General features: G+C 35.0%; 2 protein-coding genes across 6 annotated transcripts in view; one reads left to right on the forward strand and one right to left on the reverse strand.

Moving 5' to 3' along the window:
- On the forward strand, nt 1-11657 carry LOC131540811 (sperm flagellar protein 2-like). The gene is made up of 16 exons (XM_058776071.1): nt 1-50; nt 2988-3126; nt 4183-4320; nt 4420-4577; nt 4948-5031; nt 5125-5245; nt 5839-5972; nt 6048-6172; nt 6258-6396; nt 7039-7268; nt 7514-7620; nt 8037-8219; nt 8466-8534; nt 9823-9993; nt 10200-10394; nt 11097-11657. The coding sequence occupies exons 1-16, from the start codon at nt 1-3 to the stop codon at nt 11154-11156; spliced, it is 2103 nt and encodes a 700-aa protein (XP_058632054.1). The 3' UTR covers nt 11157-11657.
- LOC131541764 (serine protease FAM111A-like) overlaps nt 11597-20551 on the reverse strand; it is a 20174-nt gene continuing 11219 nt past the window's right edge. For 3 of the 5 annotated variants that reach the window (XM_058777726.1, XM_058777723.1, XM_058777724.1), the window contains one exon: nt 11894-13768. In XM_058777726.1, coding sequence (XP_058633709.1) covers nt 11942-13636 — 1695 coding nt within the window. In that variant the 5' untranslated portion in view covers nt 13637-13768 and the 3' untranslated portion in view covers nt 11894-11941. Of the gene's footprint in view, nt 11729-11828; nt 13769-16632; nt 16701-20551 lie in introns of those variants that run through there. The other 2 variants (XR_009271579.1, XM_058777725.1) reach the window with 2 other exon arrangements.

Here is a 20551-nt window from a genome sequence, read left to right on the forward strand (position 1 = left end):
ATGCTTACAGCACATGGGATTTCCATGCAGTCTGCTAGCTTAGCTTGCAGGTCAGATGAGATCAGATTTGTATGTCAATGACTCCATTAAAGGGATGATATGAATAAAACAATATCCTGAAAGAGATTGATGTGCTATGAAAACTGTAAAGGCTACTTCACAGAGCTAAAACTAGTATTGTAACTTTCAGAACTCAAAACTTCCTCCCCAATTAGAGAATTTGTTGTAATTAAGATGAAAAAATGACACCAATTTTCTGATATCTAACAGATGTACACTACCTCTTCAAATGTTTTGACTTGGTTGAATCTTTTTAATGCTTTTGAAAAATCTCTTTTACTCACCAAGACTGCATTTATTTGATCAAAAATGCAGTAAAAACTACGGAGCCCCTTAAAGGACATTGTGGTGGGAAAAATTCGGGATGAGTGGAAAAAAAATCAGGGTAGGAGGAAAAAATTATTTTAAAATGTTTTGTGTTCCCTCGAGAAACTTTGCGTTCTCTCGCAAAACCATTTGAGTTCGGACAAACTCTTCCTGTTTACTTTGCAGCTTGCAGTGGAGCTCGTATGTTCACAATGGAGCGGTTCATAGAGTTTTATTTTGAACTTAGACTCAGAGTAATACAGTCAGTGCTTATTTCGAGGCACGTTTTGGGACATTCTAAAACGCTTAATGTGGCTTAATGTTTTAAAACAGTGACATTGGAGGACTAAATTCGATCATAATAAATCCTGATAAAAATTATTAGGCTAACATTAATAACCTTATTAATAATATTACTATTAATAAAGCAGAATATGAATGCAACGCCCTGCACTTTAAGCCTTTTCTTCCCCATAGAAAACGCTTAAGGTAGGCTATAATGAATGGTTCATGCAGCTCGTATGTTCACAATGGAGCGGTTCATAGAGTTTTATTTTGAACTTGGATTCAAATATATTAATAAGTCAGTTACAGTATATTAATAAGGCACGGTTTGGGGACATAATAAAACGCTTAATGTGGCTTAATGTTTTAAAACGGTGACTTGGAGGACCAAATTCGATAATAATAAAAGCTGATAAAATTATTAGGCTAATATTAATAACCTTATTAATAATATTACTAAGCAGAATACCCCAGAATATGAACGCAACGCCCTGCACGTAGCCTAAGCTTTTTCTCCCTCATGAAACGCTTAAGGTAGGCTATAATGAAAACGGTGATTTAAAAATACCAAATCCGTTGCATTCATATTCTGGGCTATTCTCCTTTATTAATAGTAATATTAGTAATAAGGTTATTAATATAAACCTAACAATTTTATTAGTATTTATTATTATCGAATTTGGTCCTATGTCACTGTTTTAATACATTAAGCCATTAAAGCTTGAACTAACCTGACTGTATTTCTTTATACTTCAGTCAAAGTTCAAAATAAAAACTCTATGAACCGCTCCATTGTGAACATACGAGCTCCACTGCAAGCTGCAAAGTAAACAGGAAGAGTTTGTCCGAACTCAAATGGTTTTGCGAGAGAACGCAAAGTTTCTGGAGGGAACGCAAAACATTTGAAAATAATTTTTTCCTCCTACCCTGATTTTTTTCCACTCACCCCGAATTTTTCCCACCACAATGTCCTTTAAGGGGCTCCGTAAAAAACAGTAATATTGTGAAATTTGTTCTATTTGAATAAACAAATAATGTAATTTATTCCTGTGATCAAAGCTGAATTTTCAGCATCATTACTCCAGTCTTCAGTGTCACATGACCCTTCAGAAATCATTCTAATATGCAGATTTGCTGCTCAAGAAACATTTCTAATCATCATTGTTCAATCAGTTTTATCACAATTCTTGGATAATAAGGAAGTTCAAAAGAACAGCATTTATTTAAAGTAGAAATTTAATATAGAACATCTAATATAGGGATTATAAAGTATAGAGGGCTCAAACTGGTTTGTTGACACAAAAAACGTTTTAATATAATAAATATGTGTTCATCATTCACCACAACATCCGGTGAGAGAACAGTGCTTGTGTGTGTGACATGAGGCCTATGGCAAGCCGTTTTAACTTTTATTCATTCTCAGGATATGACTTCTTGATATCAACAATTCAATTTTCACTAGTTAAAATGTTCATTCTTGATATCAGGAATTAGATTTCCACTAGTAACAATGGCTATTTTTGATATCAGCAATTGCATTTCCACTAGTAACAATGTTAATTCTTGATATCAACAATTACATTTTCACTAGTTAAAATGCTAATTCTTGATATCAAGAATTAAATTGTTGATATCTGTAATTGTATTTTCACTAGTTAAATGTCACCATAGGCTGCCATTCAAAATCAATTGTTGATATCAAGAATTAATTTCTTACTAGTAACAATTTAATTCTTGATATCAGAAATACAATTCTTACTAGTAAAAATGTCTATTCTTGATATCAACAATTAAATTCTTGATATCAACAATTTAATTCTTGATATCAACAATTTAATTCTTGATATCAAGAATTAAATTGTTGATATCAGAAATTATATTCTTGATATCAACAATTAAATTGTTGATATCAAGAATAGACATTTTTACTAGTAAGAAATTAATTCTTGATATCAACAATTGTTTTTGAATGGCAGCCTATGGTGACATTTAACTAGTGAAAATACAATTACAGATATCAACAATTTAATTCTTGATATCAACAATTTAATTGCTGATATCAACAATTAGCATTTTAACTAGTGAAAATCTAATTGTTGATATCAAGAATTAACATTGTTACTAGTGGAAATGTAATTGCTGATATCAAAAATAACCATTGTTACTAGTGGAAATCTAATTCCTGATATCAAGAATGAACATTTTAACTAGTGAAAATTGAATTGTTGATATCAAGAAGTCATATCCTGAGAATGAATAAAAGTTAAAACGGCTTGCCATAGAGGCCTGTGTATGTGCGTGTAACTGTATAATATGTGTGTGTTTGTATGTTTCAGGGAGAACTTCAGGCAGTACCTACAGAAGCCGGATCTGAAGCAGGAGTTTGTAAGCGCGTGGCAGCGTGATTATAACAGCGTTCCTGACAACATCAGAGAGGATGAGGAGACCAAAGGAGAACTCCATCAAAGACTAGATGTGAGACAATCTCCTACACTGGGGGGAAAAAAGATTTTCTTCAGTATTTTTGTCTTGTTTTCAAGTACATATATCTAAACATTCTAAAATCAAGATACATTTACTTGAGAAGGAAAATGACAAGATATAAAGTCTTGTATCGAAACTAAATGTCTGTGCTAAACAGTTCTACTAATGGGGTAAGAAATGTAGTCGGCACTGATAGCCTTGTGGGCAGTGCACCGACATACAGCACTGTTGTGCTACAGGCGTCCCGAGTTCAAATCCAACTCAAGAACCTTTCCTGATCCCGCTTCCCTCTCTCTCTCTCTCTCTCTCTCTCTCCCACTTCGCTTCTTATCAACTCTGATCTGTCCTATCATAATAAAGTCAAAAATGCCAAAAAGAAAAGTAAACTTGTTCTCCTTTTGAAATTAAATACATTTTTGTTACCCCACTGGTAGATATGCTTTTGTGTATTAAATATAAACACATAATAACATTTTCAGAAGACCCTCAGCTAAATGTATTTTTATTTAAGAATGTTTATGATATGTACTTGTACCGAAAAACAAGTTTTTTTTCTCTTTTTTTTTCTTTTTGCAGTGTAACCTTTTTTTTTTTTTTGTAATCTCACAGAAGTTACATATTTTTCAAAAAGCAAAAATCAGTGAAGATTGGGAGAAAGCATTAAAATATATTTGCAGAATATTTATTTGCAATAAAGCAAGGAAAATTTTTAATTTGTTTATTTATTTGTTTTTATTTTTTGTTTCTTTTATGTGTTATGTTTGTGTGTACTGCTTTTAAATTTTTTCTTTTGTATATTTGTTTTGTATTAAGATTTGATTTGTGTTACATTGTATTTACTGTTAAAAACGAACAAACAAAGCAGTAAATATAATATTCACAGTTGCCAACGTTTTGGTGCAACTGTTTTTCATTAATATTTGTTTGCTGCAGGTTTATCACAAATAGCTGCAAATGAACAGTTTTCACAAAATTTATGGCATTTATCTCACATACATTTATGCTTATTTTCCTATTGTGATCAGCGTGTGTTGTGTATTTGTGCAGGACTTGCGTGAGCGTCTTTGGGACATCTGTGATAAGCGCAAGGAAGAGGCGGAGCAGGAGAGAGCAGGTGTCATTGATGATAGCTGGTTGGACGATCACACAGCTGTACTGATCAACCATTATTCTGCATTAATGCAGGTAACATACACACACTTTCTCTCTAAAACATCACAGAACCGTCTTAGATGAGTTTCAGATCTCATGGTTCTGTTCATGTGTGTGTGTGTGTGCGCGCAGATAGAAGTGGGTCACTTCCAAGACTCATTGTGTCTTTTGAGAGATTATTACTCAGCGATGTGTAAAACTGCGTTTCCTGAATCTACACGTGGCTTCAGTCGTGTCCCATTGATCGACATCACAGCAGATGACCATGTCGAGCTAGAGGAACCAAAAATGTAGGAACCTTACATACCTTATCGTGTTTTATCATCATGCCACAGACAATACAGGCCTATAGATCTTTTGCTGAGCTACTGTAATTAGTAATCTGTCTCATATTATAAGTCTTGTTCTTGTCTGATAGTGTCAGTGCAGTTAAATAATAAATAATGATATTAATTGCCTTTTTAAGCATTATGCAATCTTAGCAATAACGTCTGCTGTTTTACATGCTAGTTTACATAAATAGTTAGCAATTTGCAGTTTATACTGTGCAGTAAACAGTGCATTAGCATTAATTTCTGAACATAGACATTGTTTTTTTTACTGTAAAGTTATTTAGATAGACTCTTTAATGTGGTACAATATAACAAATTCATATTTTAGCCCTGCTCCCGTGCCGTCAGAGAGACTCGCAAAGAGTGCTGAGGAAAAAGACTCTGAAATGGAGGACCAGAAGAAAACTAAATTGTATGTGTGCTTTCCATTTTTGTCTTTGGGTGTGTATGAAAATGATATAGGTTAAGCATGTTTGTTGAAAACTGGATGTGTTTGTGCTGTCAGGTTTCCATTGGTTTCCTGCAGATCTCCCGCTTCTGAGCAGCTCAGACAGGTTCTGCACCATCCTGATGAGAAACTACTGCAGGAGTTCTTCCAGACAGCACTCAGCGCCATCAGGAGCATGGTGTGTGTTTATATCAGTGTGTCTCGTAATGGTTTTGCTGGTAAGCTTAAAAATATGGGGCCCTGTTTTGCCAGTAGATAATAATTTGAGAACACTGGCATTGTTAAACCTCACCTCCCTTGAAGATCAGTTATCAGCAACTTTAACTATATTAGGTTGTAATCTGTCTTTACTTCAGCAGGAAACAGTGATTGCGGTAGCTATGTGAGGAAAAAAATAGTACTTTTAAATACACATTAGAAATGACCAAAAGTGACAGTTTATAATGTTACAGAAGATTTCCATTTCAAATAAATGCTGTTCTTTTGAACTTTCTATTCATCAAACAATCAGGAAAAACTGCATCACGATTACCACAAAAAAATTATTAAACAGCAAAACTCTTGTCAGCATTGATAAAAAAATAAGGAATGCAAATGCAAATCAGCATATTAGAATAATTTCTGAAGGATGTGACACTGAAGACTGGAGTAATGATGCTGAAAAGTCAGCTCAAAATTCTGATCGGGTGAGCTGTATTTGTAAAATTTCAATATACTTACCTCTGACTGTGCCTCTGTCTTCATGTGTGTTTGCACACAACTGTGTGTCAGGTGCTGGCAGAGACACAGCAGCGAGAAGAAGAGGAGGGTGATGAAGAACAGAAGCAGATGGAGGCACAGAGAGTGCAGACTTCAAACTCTGCTACGGACAATAAGAAAGCTGGGAAAAAGAAAGGTGAAGAAAAGCCACCGCTCCGTCATTTATAAAACGAGTTTCAGCTGTGTTATGTGTTGGCACTAATGAGTGTGTGTTGTTTTAGGTGCTCAACCCCTCCACAGGAGCCCAGTCCTCAACCTGTGGTGGAGAGGAACCCTGAGGAGGTCAAGAGGAAAGCAGAGAGGAAGAGAATCAAACAGGAATTCACAGCTGCACTGAAACGTGAAGGTATGCCGTGAGCTAGCCTCAGCTTCAGGATGTTATGTGTTCATGTGATGTATAAACAGTAAGAATGTTTTACGTATGCGGGCAGAACATGCAGTGAAGCTGCGTCTGGAGCTGATAAAGGCTCACGCGCTGAGAACGGTGAGCAGTTTGCAACAGAAAGCAGAGCAGGCCTACGGAAACATGGAGGAGTGGCTGGGAACTCGCTTCCTGTCTGAGATGAACAGGTGAGAGGAAGATCGGTGACCAGAGATCCAGAGAGGATGAGAACACTGTATTGGCTCTCTTGGTTGCAATTGTCCTGCAGACACCAATTTAAATAATGTACTTCTAATTGGGGAATCTTAGAATTTCACTCCAAATCACATTTGCAAAATTAGTTGACTCTTCAAATTATTACTTTAAATTAAAAATAGCATAAAATTAATTAGTAAAACAAAAGCCATTATGTATAAATTCTTGTTTTGCAAGGAATTCTTAGTTAACTTATTTTTGGTATTTGGAATATACTTAAAATATATTTTTTATATTAGATATTTTTATGTTAACTTTTAGATATATTTTCTTCTGTTTATTAAAAGTTAAATTAAAAAATTTATACTTTCATAAAAAGTTAGATACAGACACACGTGTGTATGTGTATACAGTGTATATATATATATATCCACGCACGAACAACAAAAGAACTTATAAAACAGGAGAAATATGTTTAGCAAAAATAATTTCACTCTGCATGACAATATGACTGGAACATTTTCTTAACATGTTTTAGGAAAATAACCTAACAATACCAATTGTGCTTCTCATCATAGTGTACACGTTCATAAATTAATTTATATGTGCATAATATGTTTGTGTATGTTTACTAGTATCGACCAGCTGTCAGAGTTGGTGCGGCAGCACATTGAGAATGGAGTTCAGATCCATCATGAGCTGGTGCTGCAGAGCGCTGATTTCTGTGTGGATGGAGACACACTTGTCGTGGCGAGTCCGTCTCCCGCTCCACGCCGATCCCTGCTGGAGCAGTCCAAAAACAGCACCCTGACTGTCCAACAGCTGCACATCCTCTGCGCTCAGCTGCACAAGACTGCACCTACCGGTCAGAATCAGCATTACTCAAACAACTCATTTAAATTTAAATTAAATAAAGGGATAATTTACCAAAAAAAAAATTATCATTATTTATTTATTCTCATGTTGTTCCAAAACTGTAATTTTGGGTAAACAAGTCTTGGGTGCATAACTTAATGAACAGAACCCAGCAGAAGTGAACTGAATGCAACATGTTTCAGCAGAAGCTAGTTTACTGTATTTTGTTGTTTGTGTATTGTGTGATGTGTTCAGGTCTGATGTGCAGTAATGAGTTGACTGACGTTCTGCATGAGTTAACCTCTCCTCACGTGGGTAGTGATGTCCTGCCTGACCCCTGGATGCATATCACCCCCTCACAGGTACATCTTCACTCAACTAAATGATAAACTCCTCCATGGTTTGTTGTGCGTCTTTGGTAGCAATTATTCATACTTAATTTCCTTTCCCAACCAACCAACTTTCTTAAAGAATGTGGATGAAATTTATTCACTTTAAAAGTGTCTTCATTGCTTTGGCTTGGGTATATAAAAACGTGGAAGATTTCCCCAAACAGATTTCACAACATTTTTAAGTTTATCACTCAAATTCCCTGCGTTGACTAACAGAAAACTGCTTGATATGAAAGTGACTTCTGTGTGAGCTTCATTAATCATTACACTATTGACAATGGACCTTTTTGCCCACAAGATTTTGCCAAAAATGCACTAATGTGACTCTCCCTTTACAGACAAGCCTGCTTGTACTCGCATGATAACATGTGCTATTGGTTGTGTAGGTCGATGAGCTGGTGTGTGTATTAGCTCAGGACTCTGAGATGTTTGACTGGCGTCAGTTTCTGCTCAGTGCGGCTCTGCCGTGGCCGTTTCTCTCTCAGACTCAGCTGTTAAAAACCCTCCAGTGCTACAGAGCTGTCGACACTGCAGGAACTGGACTCCTCACACAAGAACAATATGCACAGGTCTATTACACTCATAGAGCATCACTGAAACATTAAACTACACACAGACCTATAAACAACAGATTTTTGTAGTATAATCACTTTTACAGCATTTTAATAATTCAAATATGGTTCTATAGTTAATTTTATTTCCCCTGCATGCTGTTTCTAAGGTTAAAATGAATGAAAGCAAGCCTCGTTTGTATAATCTTGCCTCATTTATATGTGCCTGTAAGTTCAATTTAATGTGTTTTGTTTTTTGATCAGGTTGAATTGTGGTTTCCCAGTGAAAGAGATGAACCTCTGCCCTATGACAGACTAGCCAATCTTAAGAAGGTAATGCAGCAGGTTAAAAGATTTTTGTGAACTTAAACATTAAGCTTTTATAGCAGAAAAGATAAAGTATAACTTCATTCCTTATAATTTGACCCTTTAATATGCAGTACAACATAACTGAATAAATGCGTAGTTCACCAAAAAATGAAAATTTGCTGAAAATATGCTCACCCTTAGCCCATCCAAGATGTACAGTAGATGATTTTGTTTCCAACAGAACAGATTTGAAGAAATGTAGCATTACATCACTTGCTCACCAGTGGATCCTCTGCAGTGAATGGGTGCCGTCAGAATGACAGTCTAAACAGCTGATAAAAACATCACAATAGTCCACAAGTAATCCACAATCCAGTCTCTCACTCCGTGTTTGCAAAGAGAAAAGCTGCATGTTTGTAAGAAACAAATCCATCAAGGCATTTTTAACTTCAAGCCTTATAGGTGTTTTTAAAGGGCTGCTCCACCCCAAAATGCAAATTTTATTAATCAATTACCCCCATGTCGTTCCAAACCTGTAAAAGCTTTGTTCGTCTTCGGAACACAATTTAAGATATTTTGGATGAAAACCGGGAGGTTTGTGACTGTCCCATTGACTGCCAAACAATTAACAATGTCAAGGCCCAGAAAAGTATGAAAGACATCGTCAGAATAGTCCATCTGCCATCAGTGGTTTAACCGATACGTTATGAAGCTGCGAGAATACTTTTTGTACGCAAATAAACCACAAAATAACGACTTTATTCAACAATTCGTCTCCTCTGTGTCAGTGTAGCGCCATTTTGGAGAATATCCGCTGGACGCAAATAGCGTATGCTGTTCTGTGTCAGCCGCACCGCACGGATACGTCTTCTACGTGTATTTACGCTTTGATTTGAATGAAAACAGCGTATCCGGTATGCAGCTGACACAGGGGTGGAGTAACCCTTTAAATTGTGTTCCGAAGACGAACAAAGCTTTTACGGGTTTGGAACGACATGGGGGTAAGTGATTAATGACAAAATTTCCATTTTGGGGTGGAGTAACCCTTTAACTCATTCTGACGGCACCCATTCACTGCAGAGGATCCATCGGTGAGCAAGTGATATAATGCTACATTTCTCCAAATCTGTTTCTGTGAAGAAACAAACTCATCTACATCTTGAATGGTTGAGTAAATTCTCAGCAAATTTTCATTTTCGAGTGAAGTATTCCCTTAACTTTGACTGCAACTGTGATGTTTCCCAAAAGATGTTCTGAATAGACAATCTGTGTATGAACATATATGTAATTTTTTCCTTGTTTCTGTGTGTAGTTTTTCTTCAGTCTGTTTGCGAGCACACACTCATCTCCGCTGATGCTGGACTATCTGAGCATGCTGCTGTATTTCTGCTGCCATCCTGAACCGGCTCAGGGCTTCACCAGAGCTCTCAGCCTCGTGATCGGACACACACTGCACTATAAACACACCAGCCCCCTCACACAGGTACACACAGTATGACATGGTTAACAGAAAAAAAAATCCTGTTTTTAGAAGATTTGCATTGACATCATTTTGTATTCAACCAAGTACTGACTTCTCATTACTGTGATGCACAAAAATAATGTATTACTGACATTGTGAAATATTTGAAATGTGTTTTCATGAGGTTCACTCTGGTTTTGTTTCAAACCGCTGTGTTCCTGCTGTAGTCTGTACCGTATATGGAGGGCGCTGGAGTAGAGGAGTGTGACGCTGATGAAGACGAGGAGAGGGGGGTGGAGTCTGATGAAGTGGGTGTGTCTGTGGATGATGTGCTCAGAGTTCTGGGTCATGGAGATGATCGTGTCTCCTCACGTCTGAACCGCTTCCAGCCAAACCGCAGGAGCAGAGATGAACTCAGAGAGGTAGAATATAACAGCTCTGCTTCAAAACTAAAAGATCCCAGCATCCCAACTTCACCCTACTTTATTTGAACCATTTTAATTAAAAATATATAAAAAAAAATAGGAAGCATTTCTATTTAATCTGGCAAGATGGCAAAAATACTTGATCAATATGTGATTGTGTTTGTGGATGGGTTAAATGCAGAGCACTAATTTCGAGTATGGGTCACCATACTTGACAATACGTCACTAACTTAACTTAACTTAACTTAAGAGTCTTTATTGTAATTGCATGTGTGAAATACAAATTAAGGTTGTGTTTTTATTAAAGGTTCCATAGAATGGAAAACTGATATAACTGCGATGATATAACTGCGATGATTACCCAATGATATAACTGCGCAAGAAAGTATTGAAATATATATTTTCTCTGTGTTTCCTTCCTCCTGTGTGAGCTACTGAAATGAGCCGCACTGTGAGACAGCCAGTCCAGAGCAGAGCTAAACATTATTATTCATGACCCTTCCAAATAAGGTAAAAACAGACCATTTCATTCTAGGGAGAAATCCTAGGGTTGTAAATAGACATGTAAGACTGTTTCTGGAGAATGTTTGCCCTTACCTATGCCACATACCTTCTATGTAGATATCAGAGAACAATTTAAAATATTGTATCAATGCATTCTATGGCACCTTTAATTATGATTACATTTCTGCTGTACAGGACATTCACAAAATTTTCCAGACCCAACAAACTGAAGATCTTAGAAGCTTCTCAACATGATGAATAAAATCAGCACACACCAACAACATTACATGCATTATACAAGGTTCACATTAATGGAATAATAAACGTAAGTGGGACAAACAAACCAAGCTGTATTCGTCATAGAAATAGTTTAATTTAATGTAATGTACATCTAAATTGACCATGAACGCATGAACAACAGTGATTTGCTGTAAACTGAAAAATGTCATTCTAAATGTATTTATTTTGGTGAAGATACAGATTTGTGTATTCTTGTCTCACATTACAGTGATTCTGTCAAATCAGTTAATTTGGTGTTAATTTTGTGTGATTCAAAGATGATTTGATGTGGAAGCTTGAACATGATCCCTTACTGCAAAAGCAAAATATTAAGATCAGTAACATCAGCACAAAAAAATTAAAAGTAAAAATAACAAACAATATTTGTGAATTATTTGTGTTAAATGAGTATGTATGTGAATATCTATGAATACACAAGTGTGAATGAAAATACAATAAAGAATGATCTATAACTGTCTCTTTGGTCTTTGTCAAATGAATAATGCTCACTGTTCTGCTCCCTTGGCATGAATTAGACCTAAAATCACCTGTAGGTGAGATAAATTACTTTACTTTACATTACATACAAAAATAAGAGAAACAGAACATAACTTTTAAACACTCAAATCATCTCTAAATATTACGTACCGTGGAGTGAAACTCAATGACATTGACAAATCCCAGTCTGATTTTTAGGTCTCTCAAAATTTAAGGTTTTGCAGTCACAAAAAATGGCAGCACAGACGTGTGGACAGATTAATTCAATTCTTGTCGGACTCTTCAGCACTTTCCATCTTAGTGTCGATCTGATTCTGTTGCTTGCTGTAGGCATCTATGGCATTGATGATATTTGGCAAACCTTTTATCTTAGCCTGTGCTCTGATGCTATCCAGGATGGGCTGCATGGAAAAGCCATATTCCATAACGCTGCAAGTTGTATCTCCTTCTTCTTTGTACTTATAGCCACCAGTGTGGATGCCAATCAGATTGCAGTCTACATCAAAAACTGGAGAGCCAGAAGATCCGTGAAAGAAACAAGAGTTATAAGTAATCTCGTTTTCATATGCTGAAAAGTCCCATTTCTGTTCCGAGTACTTTTCCTTTATAAGATGAATTAAATGTTGATTCTCGGATGCATGTTTATTTGCAGCCTCTAGTCGATTGTCCCTCTCAATGATGAAGCAGGGGTCCATTTTCTTAACCCCTTCACCTGGATGTCCAACAATACAGATCTGACCTCTGTTAATAGGAGCGTTTGGACGGTAATAATAAAGCAAATCAGGATACTTAGCAGTGTTTTCAACATCATCAAGTTCAAGAAGAGCATAGTCAAGATACCTTCCTTCATCGTCCATTCCAAGAAAGTAAGCTGTGAGTTGTTCAACTGGTATGCGCTTGCTATCCTTTGAATCCAGGTCTTCATAACCAAATACAGCTGTGAACTCTGCAGTGTTAACTTTTGTAACATCAGTAGATTCTCCAATAACATGAGCATTAGTGAGGATGTATCTGTCGAAGAGCAAGAAACCAGTTCCTAAAGCAGACTCTCCCTGTCGAATCTGACACACAGAGTCAGAGAGTCTCATGAGCTGCTTTACTTTCTTCACCTTCAAGAAATTCTCAACACTCTTACCATATTCTTCTCTGAAGAACTTTTGGACCTCAGACTTGTCCTTTAGTTTCTTTCGCTGCTGTAATTGCTTCAGTAAAACTGGATACTGATCACGCAGCATTTCCAGAATCTCTTCAGAATCTTCAATGGGTTTAGCGACATACTGTTTAGTTGAAGGATTTGTGAACTTTGTGTTTCCATCTTGGTTTTTTTCTTGCCTAGTGTTGTTGGGATTCTGACTTGAATCACCAGCCAAATCTCCAGAATTTCCAGCAGTATTCTGAGCTGCATGGTTTTCAGTTGAAGGATCTGTGACTTTTGTCTTTATCTCTTGCGTTGTTTTTTGTTCTGTGTTGTTGGGCTTGCCATTGTTCTTTGCACGATTTTTTGGCTTTTTTCCAGGATTATTAACATATAACTGAAATTTCATGCCATCACAATGATCTACAGTCAAATTCATTTTATAGCTTCTGTCACCATCATCAATGAGTTCACTGCTATTGTCAAAAATGTTATCAATAAATCTGCCATCACGCTGAAGAGCCTCTTCCAGAATGTCTCCTTTGTGTGCAAATACACAAACGTAGTCAAGGTTGTTTGTCGCAAAAACACTGCTCTTCATTATTGTTTTAATTTTCTTCCCTCTCGTTCTGATGTAAAAAGTGACTAAGCTTTGAGGGTCAGTATCTGTAGTTGTTTCCTGATTTGTAGATGCATTTTCACTGTTGTATAAGCTTATTTTAAAGTTCTCATCATCTTCAATAAGACAGCAGGGGAAATCTGTCTTCACAACTGCTCCAGAAATTGTGCCTTTGGATCTTATGATTATTATTTCCTTCCCCATCTTGTCAGGACTGCTAAATGTGTCGAACTTATTAATTGCTCCAAACACAGTTTGGGATGTGTCATATTCCGCTATGATTTCCTTTCCATTTCTCGTACTGAACTTGAAAGTGTGCCTTTCCCCTTTTGGCCTCTGTTAAAATTAAGAAAAACAAGAACTTTTTTTAGTATTCACCCCTAGACATTGCCAAACAATGATTTTTTTTTTAACACACAAACCATCAGAAGTAAACTTAAACCTACTTTATGAGAAGAACTATGTACAAAAAAGTTCAAATATATGTGAAAATTATTGATACTACTTCGTCATAGCTGCGTCTTTAACGGACTCTCTGTTGCTTAGTAACGGGCATCATGTAACTGTTTAAACTGCCCTGTCAATCATCTTATCACAGTTAACATCATCCACATTTCGTTTAATTTGATTTCCTACCGTATTGGAGAGAAATAAAGAAGCACATCGAGGGTCTTTCATGTTGAGAACTCTGCTCATGTGTTTGCATAATGATGCATTTGGAAAGTTAATGACCAAACGTATCATTATGAAAGTTCACAGTGTTACTGCAGATGAAATATAACGTGGATAACATTAAATAATTTTTTTTTTTTTCATCAGATTAGACATTGATTAATTACGGAGCCCGGGAAGTCACCTGTAGGAGAAAAAAAAAAACAATCCGTGCCGACGGTTTTGTAATCCGTTCCCTCAGTTTATAAACCGTACTCACGAATTATTAAACTGTTCCCTATGAAGGTAAAATGACGTCAAAACGATTTGCAAGCGCAGGGTAAGATTTGTGAAAGTGTACATGAGATAGCAAGCATAAATTAATTTTGCATGCGCAAGAAAAGATTTGTTAAAGTGTAAATCGCGTTTCAAGCGTAAGAAAAAAAGATTTGCAGCCTTTTATTGTTTTTGTAAGTGTAATTCACGTATTGTGAAACTGCAACTTCATGCGAAGGCAAAATAAATATGATCTGTATTCTTCTGACTTCCATTTTTCCGTGCTTACACTTTTGGCACTGTTGTTTCGCCCAAATACAGCCAAAAGTATTGCAAGCCTGTGCACAGCGTTTTGCAAGCGAAAGCAACCGTATCGAGAACAAACATTTAGGAGTGGCTTCGTAAGAAGCATTTCAAGGTCCTGGAGTGGCCTAGCCAGTCTCCAGATCTCAACCCCATCGAAAATCTTTGGAGGGAGTTGAAAGTCCGTGTTGCCCAGCGACAGCCCCAAAACATTACTGCTCTAGAGGAGATCTGCATGGAGGAATGGGCCAAAATACCAGCAACAGTGTGTGAAGACTTACAGAAAACGTTTGACCTCTGTCATTGCCAACAAAGGATATATAACAAAGTATTGAGATGAAATTTTGTTATTGACCAAATACTTATTTTCCACCATAATTTGCAAATAAATTCTTTAAAATCCTACAATATGATTTTCTGGATTTTTTTCCCTCATTTCGTCTCTCATAGTTGAGGTATACCTATGATGAAAATTACAGGCCTCTCTCATCTTTTTAAGTGGGAGAACTTGCACAATTGGTGGCTGACTAAATACTTTTTTGCCCCACTGTATATGAAAATCTGGAATCTGAGGGTGCAAAAAAATCTAAATATTGAGAAAATCTCCTTTAAAGTTGTCCAAATGAAGTTCTTAGCAATGCATATTACTAATCAAAAAATTAAGTTTTGATACATTTACGGTACGAAATTTACAAAATATCTTCATGGAACATGATCTTTACTTAATATCCTGATGATTTTTGGCATAAAAGAAAAATCGATAATTTTGACCCATACAATGTATTTTTGGCTATTGCTACAAATATACCCCAGCGACTTAAGACTGGTTTTGTTGTCCAGGGTGATCAAGAAATAACTCTTGAAGAAATTCATAAAAGCACTGAAAAGCTTAAACGTAATAAAGCACCAGGTAATGATGGGCTGACCTGTGAATTTTATAAAGAGTTCAAAGAAGATATCTCAGAGTTTATTTTATATGTCTTCAAAGAAATGAATTCTGTTTAGTATCAGGGTTAGCTATAAATATTTAAAAAAATGTGAATTGTTTGCTTTAAAAGAAAGACCCAGTAACTTGTCTGAATTTTGTGGCATTCCCAATAAAAGACTATATTACTTATTTAGGATTATTTATTTATTTATTTATTTACGATATGCAAAGATCAAAAAGAAAGAATAAATCCTAATTATACCCCAATAATTAATCAAATAAAAAAAAAAAGTAACATTTGGCTGATGAGAGACCTTTCTTTAAACGGGAGAGTTTTATTATCAAAATCTGAAGGTTTATCCAGACTAGTTTACACCGCAATGGCTATAGATATTCCAAAAGTATCATTAATGAGATAAATAAATGCATATATAATTTTATTTGGAAAAATAAACATTATTTGAATAAAAAAATATTTTGTAATCCACTTAACCAAGGTGGGTTTAAATGTTCTTTTGTGTGGTGTGTGGTGGGCATTCTGGCACACTCTGGCTGCCGTCGCATAATCCAGGTTGCTACACACTGGTGGCGGATGAGGTGATTCCCCCTGACATTGTAAAAGCGCTTTGAGTTCCCAGGAAAGCACCATATAAATGTAATGAATTAATTATTAATTATTATTAATTGCTTGATTTTGAAACATCTAACACTATTTTAAAATTAAGTGGATACAAAATTATATCCATTCAAAAGATAAGCTATGATATTTCATTCCTAATATTACTTTTGAAAAAAGAATTTCTTATTAATTGTAATTTTAATATTAGCAAGCTTCCCATAAAACTTTCCAATTTTCACAAACAGGCATTGTTATCATGGATGATTATATACAAACACAATTTTTCCCCTCACAAATGTTTAATTAATCTTTAACGGACTCTCTGTTGCTTAGTAACGGGCATCATGTAACTGTTTAAACTGCCCTGTCAATCATCTTATCACAGTTAACATCATCCACATTTCGTTTAATTTGATTTCCTACCTTATTGGAGAGAAATAAAGAAGCACATCGAGGGTCTTTCATGTTGAGAACTCTGCTCATGTGTTTGCATAATGATGCATTTGGAAAGTTAATGACCAAACGTATCATTATGAAAGTTCACAGTGTTACTGCAGATGAAATATAACGTGGATAACATTAAATAATTTTTTTTTTTTTCATCAGATTAGACATTGATTAATTACGGAGCCCGGGAAGTCACCTGTAGGAGAAAAAAAAAAACAATCCGTGCCGACGGTTTTGTAATCCGTTCCCTCAGTTTATAAACCGTACTCACGAATTATTAAACTGTTCCCTATGAAGGTAAAATGACGTCAAAACGATTTGCAAGCGCAGGGTAAGATTTGTGAAAGTGTACATGAGATAGCAAGCATAAATTAATTTTGCATGCGCAAGAAAAGATTTGTTAAAGTGTAAATCGCGTTTCAAGCGTAAGAAAAAAGATTTGCAGCCTTTTATTGTTTTTGTAAGTGTAATTCACGACAGAAACTGCAACTTCATGCGAAGGCAAAATAAATATGATCTGTATTCTTCTGACTTCCATTTTTCCGTGCTTACACTTTTGGCACTGTTGTTTCGCCCAAATACAGCCAAAAGTATTGCAAGCCTGTGCACAGCGTTTTGCAAGCGAAAGCAACCGTATCGAGAACAAACATTTAGGAGTGGCTTCGTAAGAAGCATTTCAAGGTCCTGGAGTGGCCTAGCCAGTCTCCAGATCTCAACCCCATCGAAAATCTTTGGAGGGAGTTGAAAGTCCGTGTTGCCCAGCGACAGCCCCAAAACATTACTGCTCTAGAGGAGATCTGCATGGAGGAATGGGCCAAAATACCAGCAACAGTGTGTGAAGACTTACAGAAAACGTTTGACCTCTGTCATTGCCAACAAAGGATATATAACAAAGTATTGAGATGAAATTTTGTTATTGACCAAATACTTATTTTCCACCATAATTTGCAAATAAATTCTTTAAAAATCCTACAATATGATTTTCTGGATTTTTTTTCCCTCATTTCGTCTCTCATAGTTGAGGTATACCTATGATGAAAATTACAGGCCTCTCTCATCTTTTTAAGTGGGAGAACTTGCACAATTGGTGGCTGACTAAATACTTTTTTGCCCCACTGTATATGAAAATCTGGAATCTGAGGGTGCAAAAAAATCTAAATATTGAGAAAATCTCCTTTAAAGTTGTCCAAATGAAGTTCTTAGCAATGCATATTACTAATCAAAAAATTAAGTTTTGATACATTTACGGTACGAAATTTACAAAATATCTTCATGGAACATGATCTTTACTTAATATCCTGATGATTTTTGGCATAAAAGAAAAATCGATAATTTTGACCCATACAATGTATTTTTGGCTATTGCTACAAATATACCCCAGCGACTTAAGACTGGTTTTGTTGTCCAGGGTGATCAAGAAATAACTCTTGAAGAAATTCATAAAAGCACTGAAAAGCTTAAACGTAATAAAGCACCAGGTAATGATGGGCTGACCTGTGAATTTTATAAAGAGTTCAAAGAAGATATCTCAGAGTTTATTTTATATGTCTTCAAAGAAATGAATTCTGTTTAGTATCAGGGTTAGCTATAAATATTTAAAAAAATGTGAATTGTTTGCTTTAAAAGAAAGACCCAGTAACTTGTCTGAATTTTGTGGCATTCCCAATAAAAGACTATATTACTTATTTAGGATTATTTATTTATTTATTTATTTACGATATGCAAAGATCAAAAGAAAGAATAAATCCTAATTATACCCCAATAATTAATCAAATAAAAAAAAAAAGTAACATTTGGCTGATGAGAGACCTTTCTTTAAACGGGAGAGTTTTATTATCAAAATCTGAAGGTTTATCCAGACTAGTTTACACCGCAATGGCTATAGATATTCCAAAAAGTATCATTAATGAGATAAATAAATGCATATATAATTTTATTTGGAAAAATAAACATTATTTGAATAAAAAAATATTTTGTAATCCACTTAACCAAGGTGGGTTTAAATGTTCTTTTGTGTGGTGTGTGGTGGGCATTCTGGCACACTCTGGCTGCCGTCGCATAATCCAGGTTGCTACACACTGGTGGCGGATGAGGTGATTCCCCCTGACATTGTAAAAGCGCTTTGAGTTCCCAGGAAAGCACCATATAAATGTAATGAATTAATTATTAATTATTATTAATTGCTTGATTTTGAAACATCTAACACTATTTTAAAATTAAGTGGATACAAAATTATATCCATTCAAAAGATAAGCTATGATATTTCATTCCTAATATTACTTTTGAAAAAAGAATTTCTTATTAATTGTAATTTTAATATTAGCAAGCTTCCCATAAAACTTTCCAATTTTCACAAACAGGCATTGTTATCATGGATGATTATATACAAACACAATTTTTCCCCTCACAAATGTTTAATTTGGAATAATAAATACATTACACACCAAAATAAATCTCTTTTTTTAGTTAATTGGTTTAGAAAACAAAATATATATATATATATTTTTTTTTGAATAGTAGTAATGGCCATGTGCGTACCTATACAGAGTTTTAAGAAAAAAAATCATTTTATATACCTGTTAAGGAATATTTGATGGTAATTAATGCAATTCCTTCAGAACTTAGGAAATTATTAGGAAATGATATACATGTAGATGAAAAACCAAATTTAGATTTCAGTATTAAACTGGAAGGTATAAATATAAAAGAACAAGAATGAAACAATAATTATCTTAAAACGATTTGCCAAATTTCCAGTATTCCTTTAGCCATTTTCACAATTTTAAGATGCCAACTGGAAAGAAACCTTTATGATCTCCAGACGTTTTTGTATCACAAATAAAATTAGAGAAGTATCATACAAGATTGTTCATCGTATTTATCCTGTAAAACAGGTAATTGCAAAGTTTTGTAAAGACGTTGACTTGAAGTGTGTTTTCTGTAAAGAGGAAAATGACAGTATTGTCCATTTATTTTATGATTGTGATCTCTTTTTTCCACTAATATTGAACTGCAACTCAAAGAAAAGGATGTTTTATTTTTTTACATTTACACAAATGTAAATGGGCAGTGAAAAAAAGGAATTTTACTCATTTTAAAATAGAAATAAGTCACTACCTGTATATGTTAAAAGAAATAAAGCGAAAAAACTGTAAATTACTTTGAAGCAGTAATTGAACACAGATAGACCATTTAGTCGCAATTGTATGTTTACTGTCTACATATCTCATCAGTTAAAACGTGTCTACTTGCCTTTAATTCAGCTATGAGATAGTGTATGCCTTTGTCCATATTAGGGATTTCCTGGAGCGTCCTATGAGTTTTTTACTTATGGATTTATTACCAGAATGAAACAGACATTGTATTACATGCGTGCACTTACTAATTTTTTGTGTAGAGGAGTTTTTTTTCTCTCTTTCAGTGGATGCATAAGATTTCCTGACAAAAATTAAGAAATTACTAACTGTCAAAGATTTTTATTCACTATTTATTTTATAATAAATCCTTAGGCATTTATATTCATAGGCTTCCTGTATGTTAATATGTTGCCTAATGCTGCAGTTTTCTGTGAAATATACTGATAATAATCATTACCAATAATTATTATTTAGTTTAATGGTTTTATTTAGTAATAACAATAATAAAAATTTTTGTAGTCATACTGAACAACATTTTTGGCCAAACTGTGCAGCCCTACAAACATGCACAACAAACTCTGGATTCTTTATCATTTTTAGCAAATAAAGAAAAGGTTTGTATGAAAACTTCTTGTTACAGTTCAGATTTTGTGTCCAGATTTTGGAATTCACTGGATATTGCCTCTCAGAATAGCTCACTTACACTCCTATTTTTATTTAATTTTTTTTAAATCCGTTTTTAATATTTTTACATGTTT

The sequence above is a fragment of the Onychostoma macrolepis genome, chromosome 05, assembly GCF_012432095.1.
Source record: "Onychostoma macrolepis isolate SWU-2019 chromosome 05, ASM1243209v1, whole genome shotgun sequence".
NCBI lineage: Eukaryota > Metazoa > Chordata > Actinopteri > Cypriniformes > Cyprinidae > Onychostoma > Onychostoma macrolepis.

Bases quoted from the DNA above. Each gene is read 5' to 3' on its own strand.
- LOC131540811 (XM_058776071.1), top strand. From the start codon at position 1: ATGCTTACAGCACATGGGATTTCCATGCAGTCTGCTAGCTTAGCTTGC. The intron at 5,973-6,047 runs GCCACCGCTCCG...GTGTTGTTTTAG, and splicing joins AAAAAGAAAGGTGAAGAAAA to GTGCTCAACCCCTCCACAGG. The intron at 7,621-8,036 runs GTACATCTTCAC...TTGGTTGTGTAG, and splicing joins TGCATATCACCCCCTCACAG to GTCGATGAGCTGGTGTGTGT.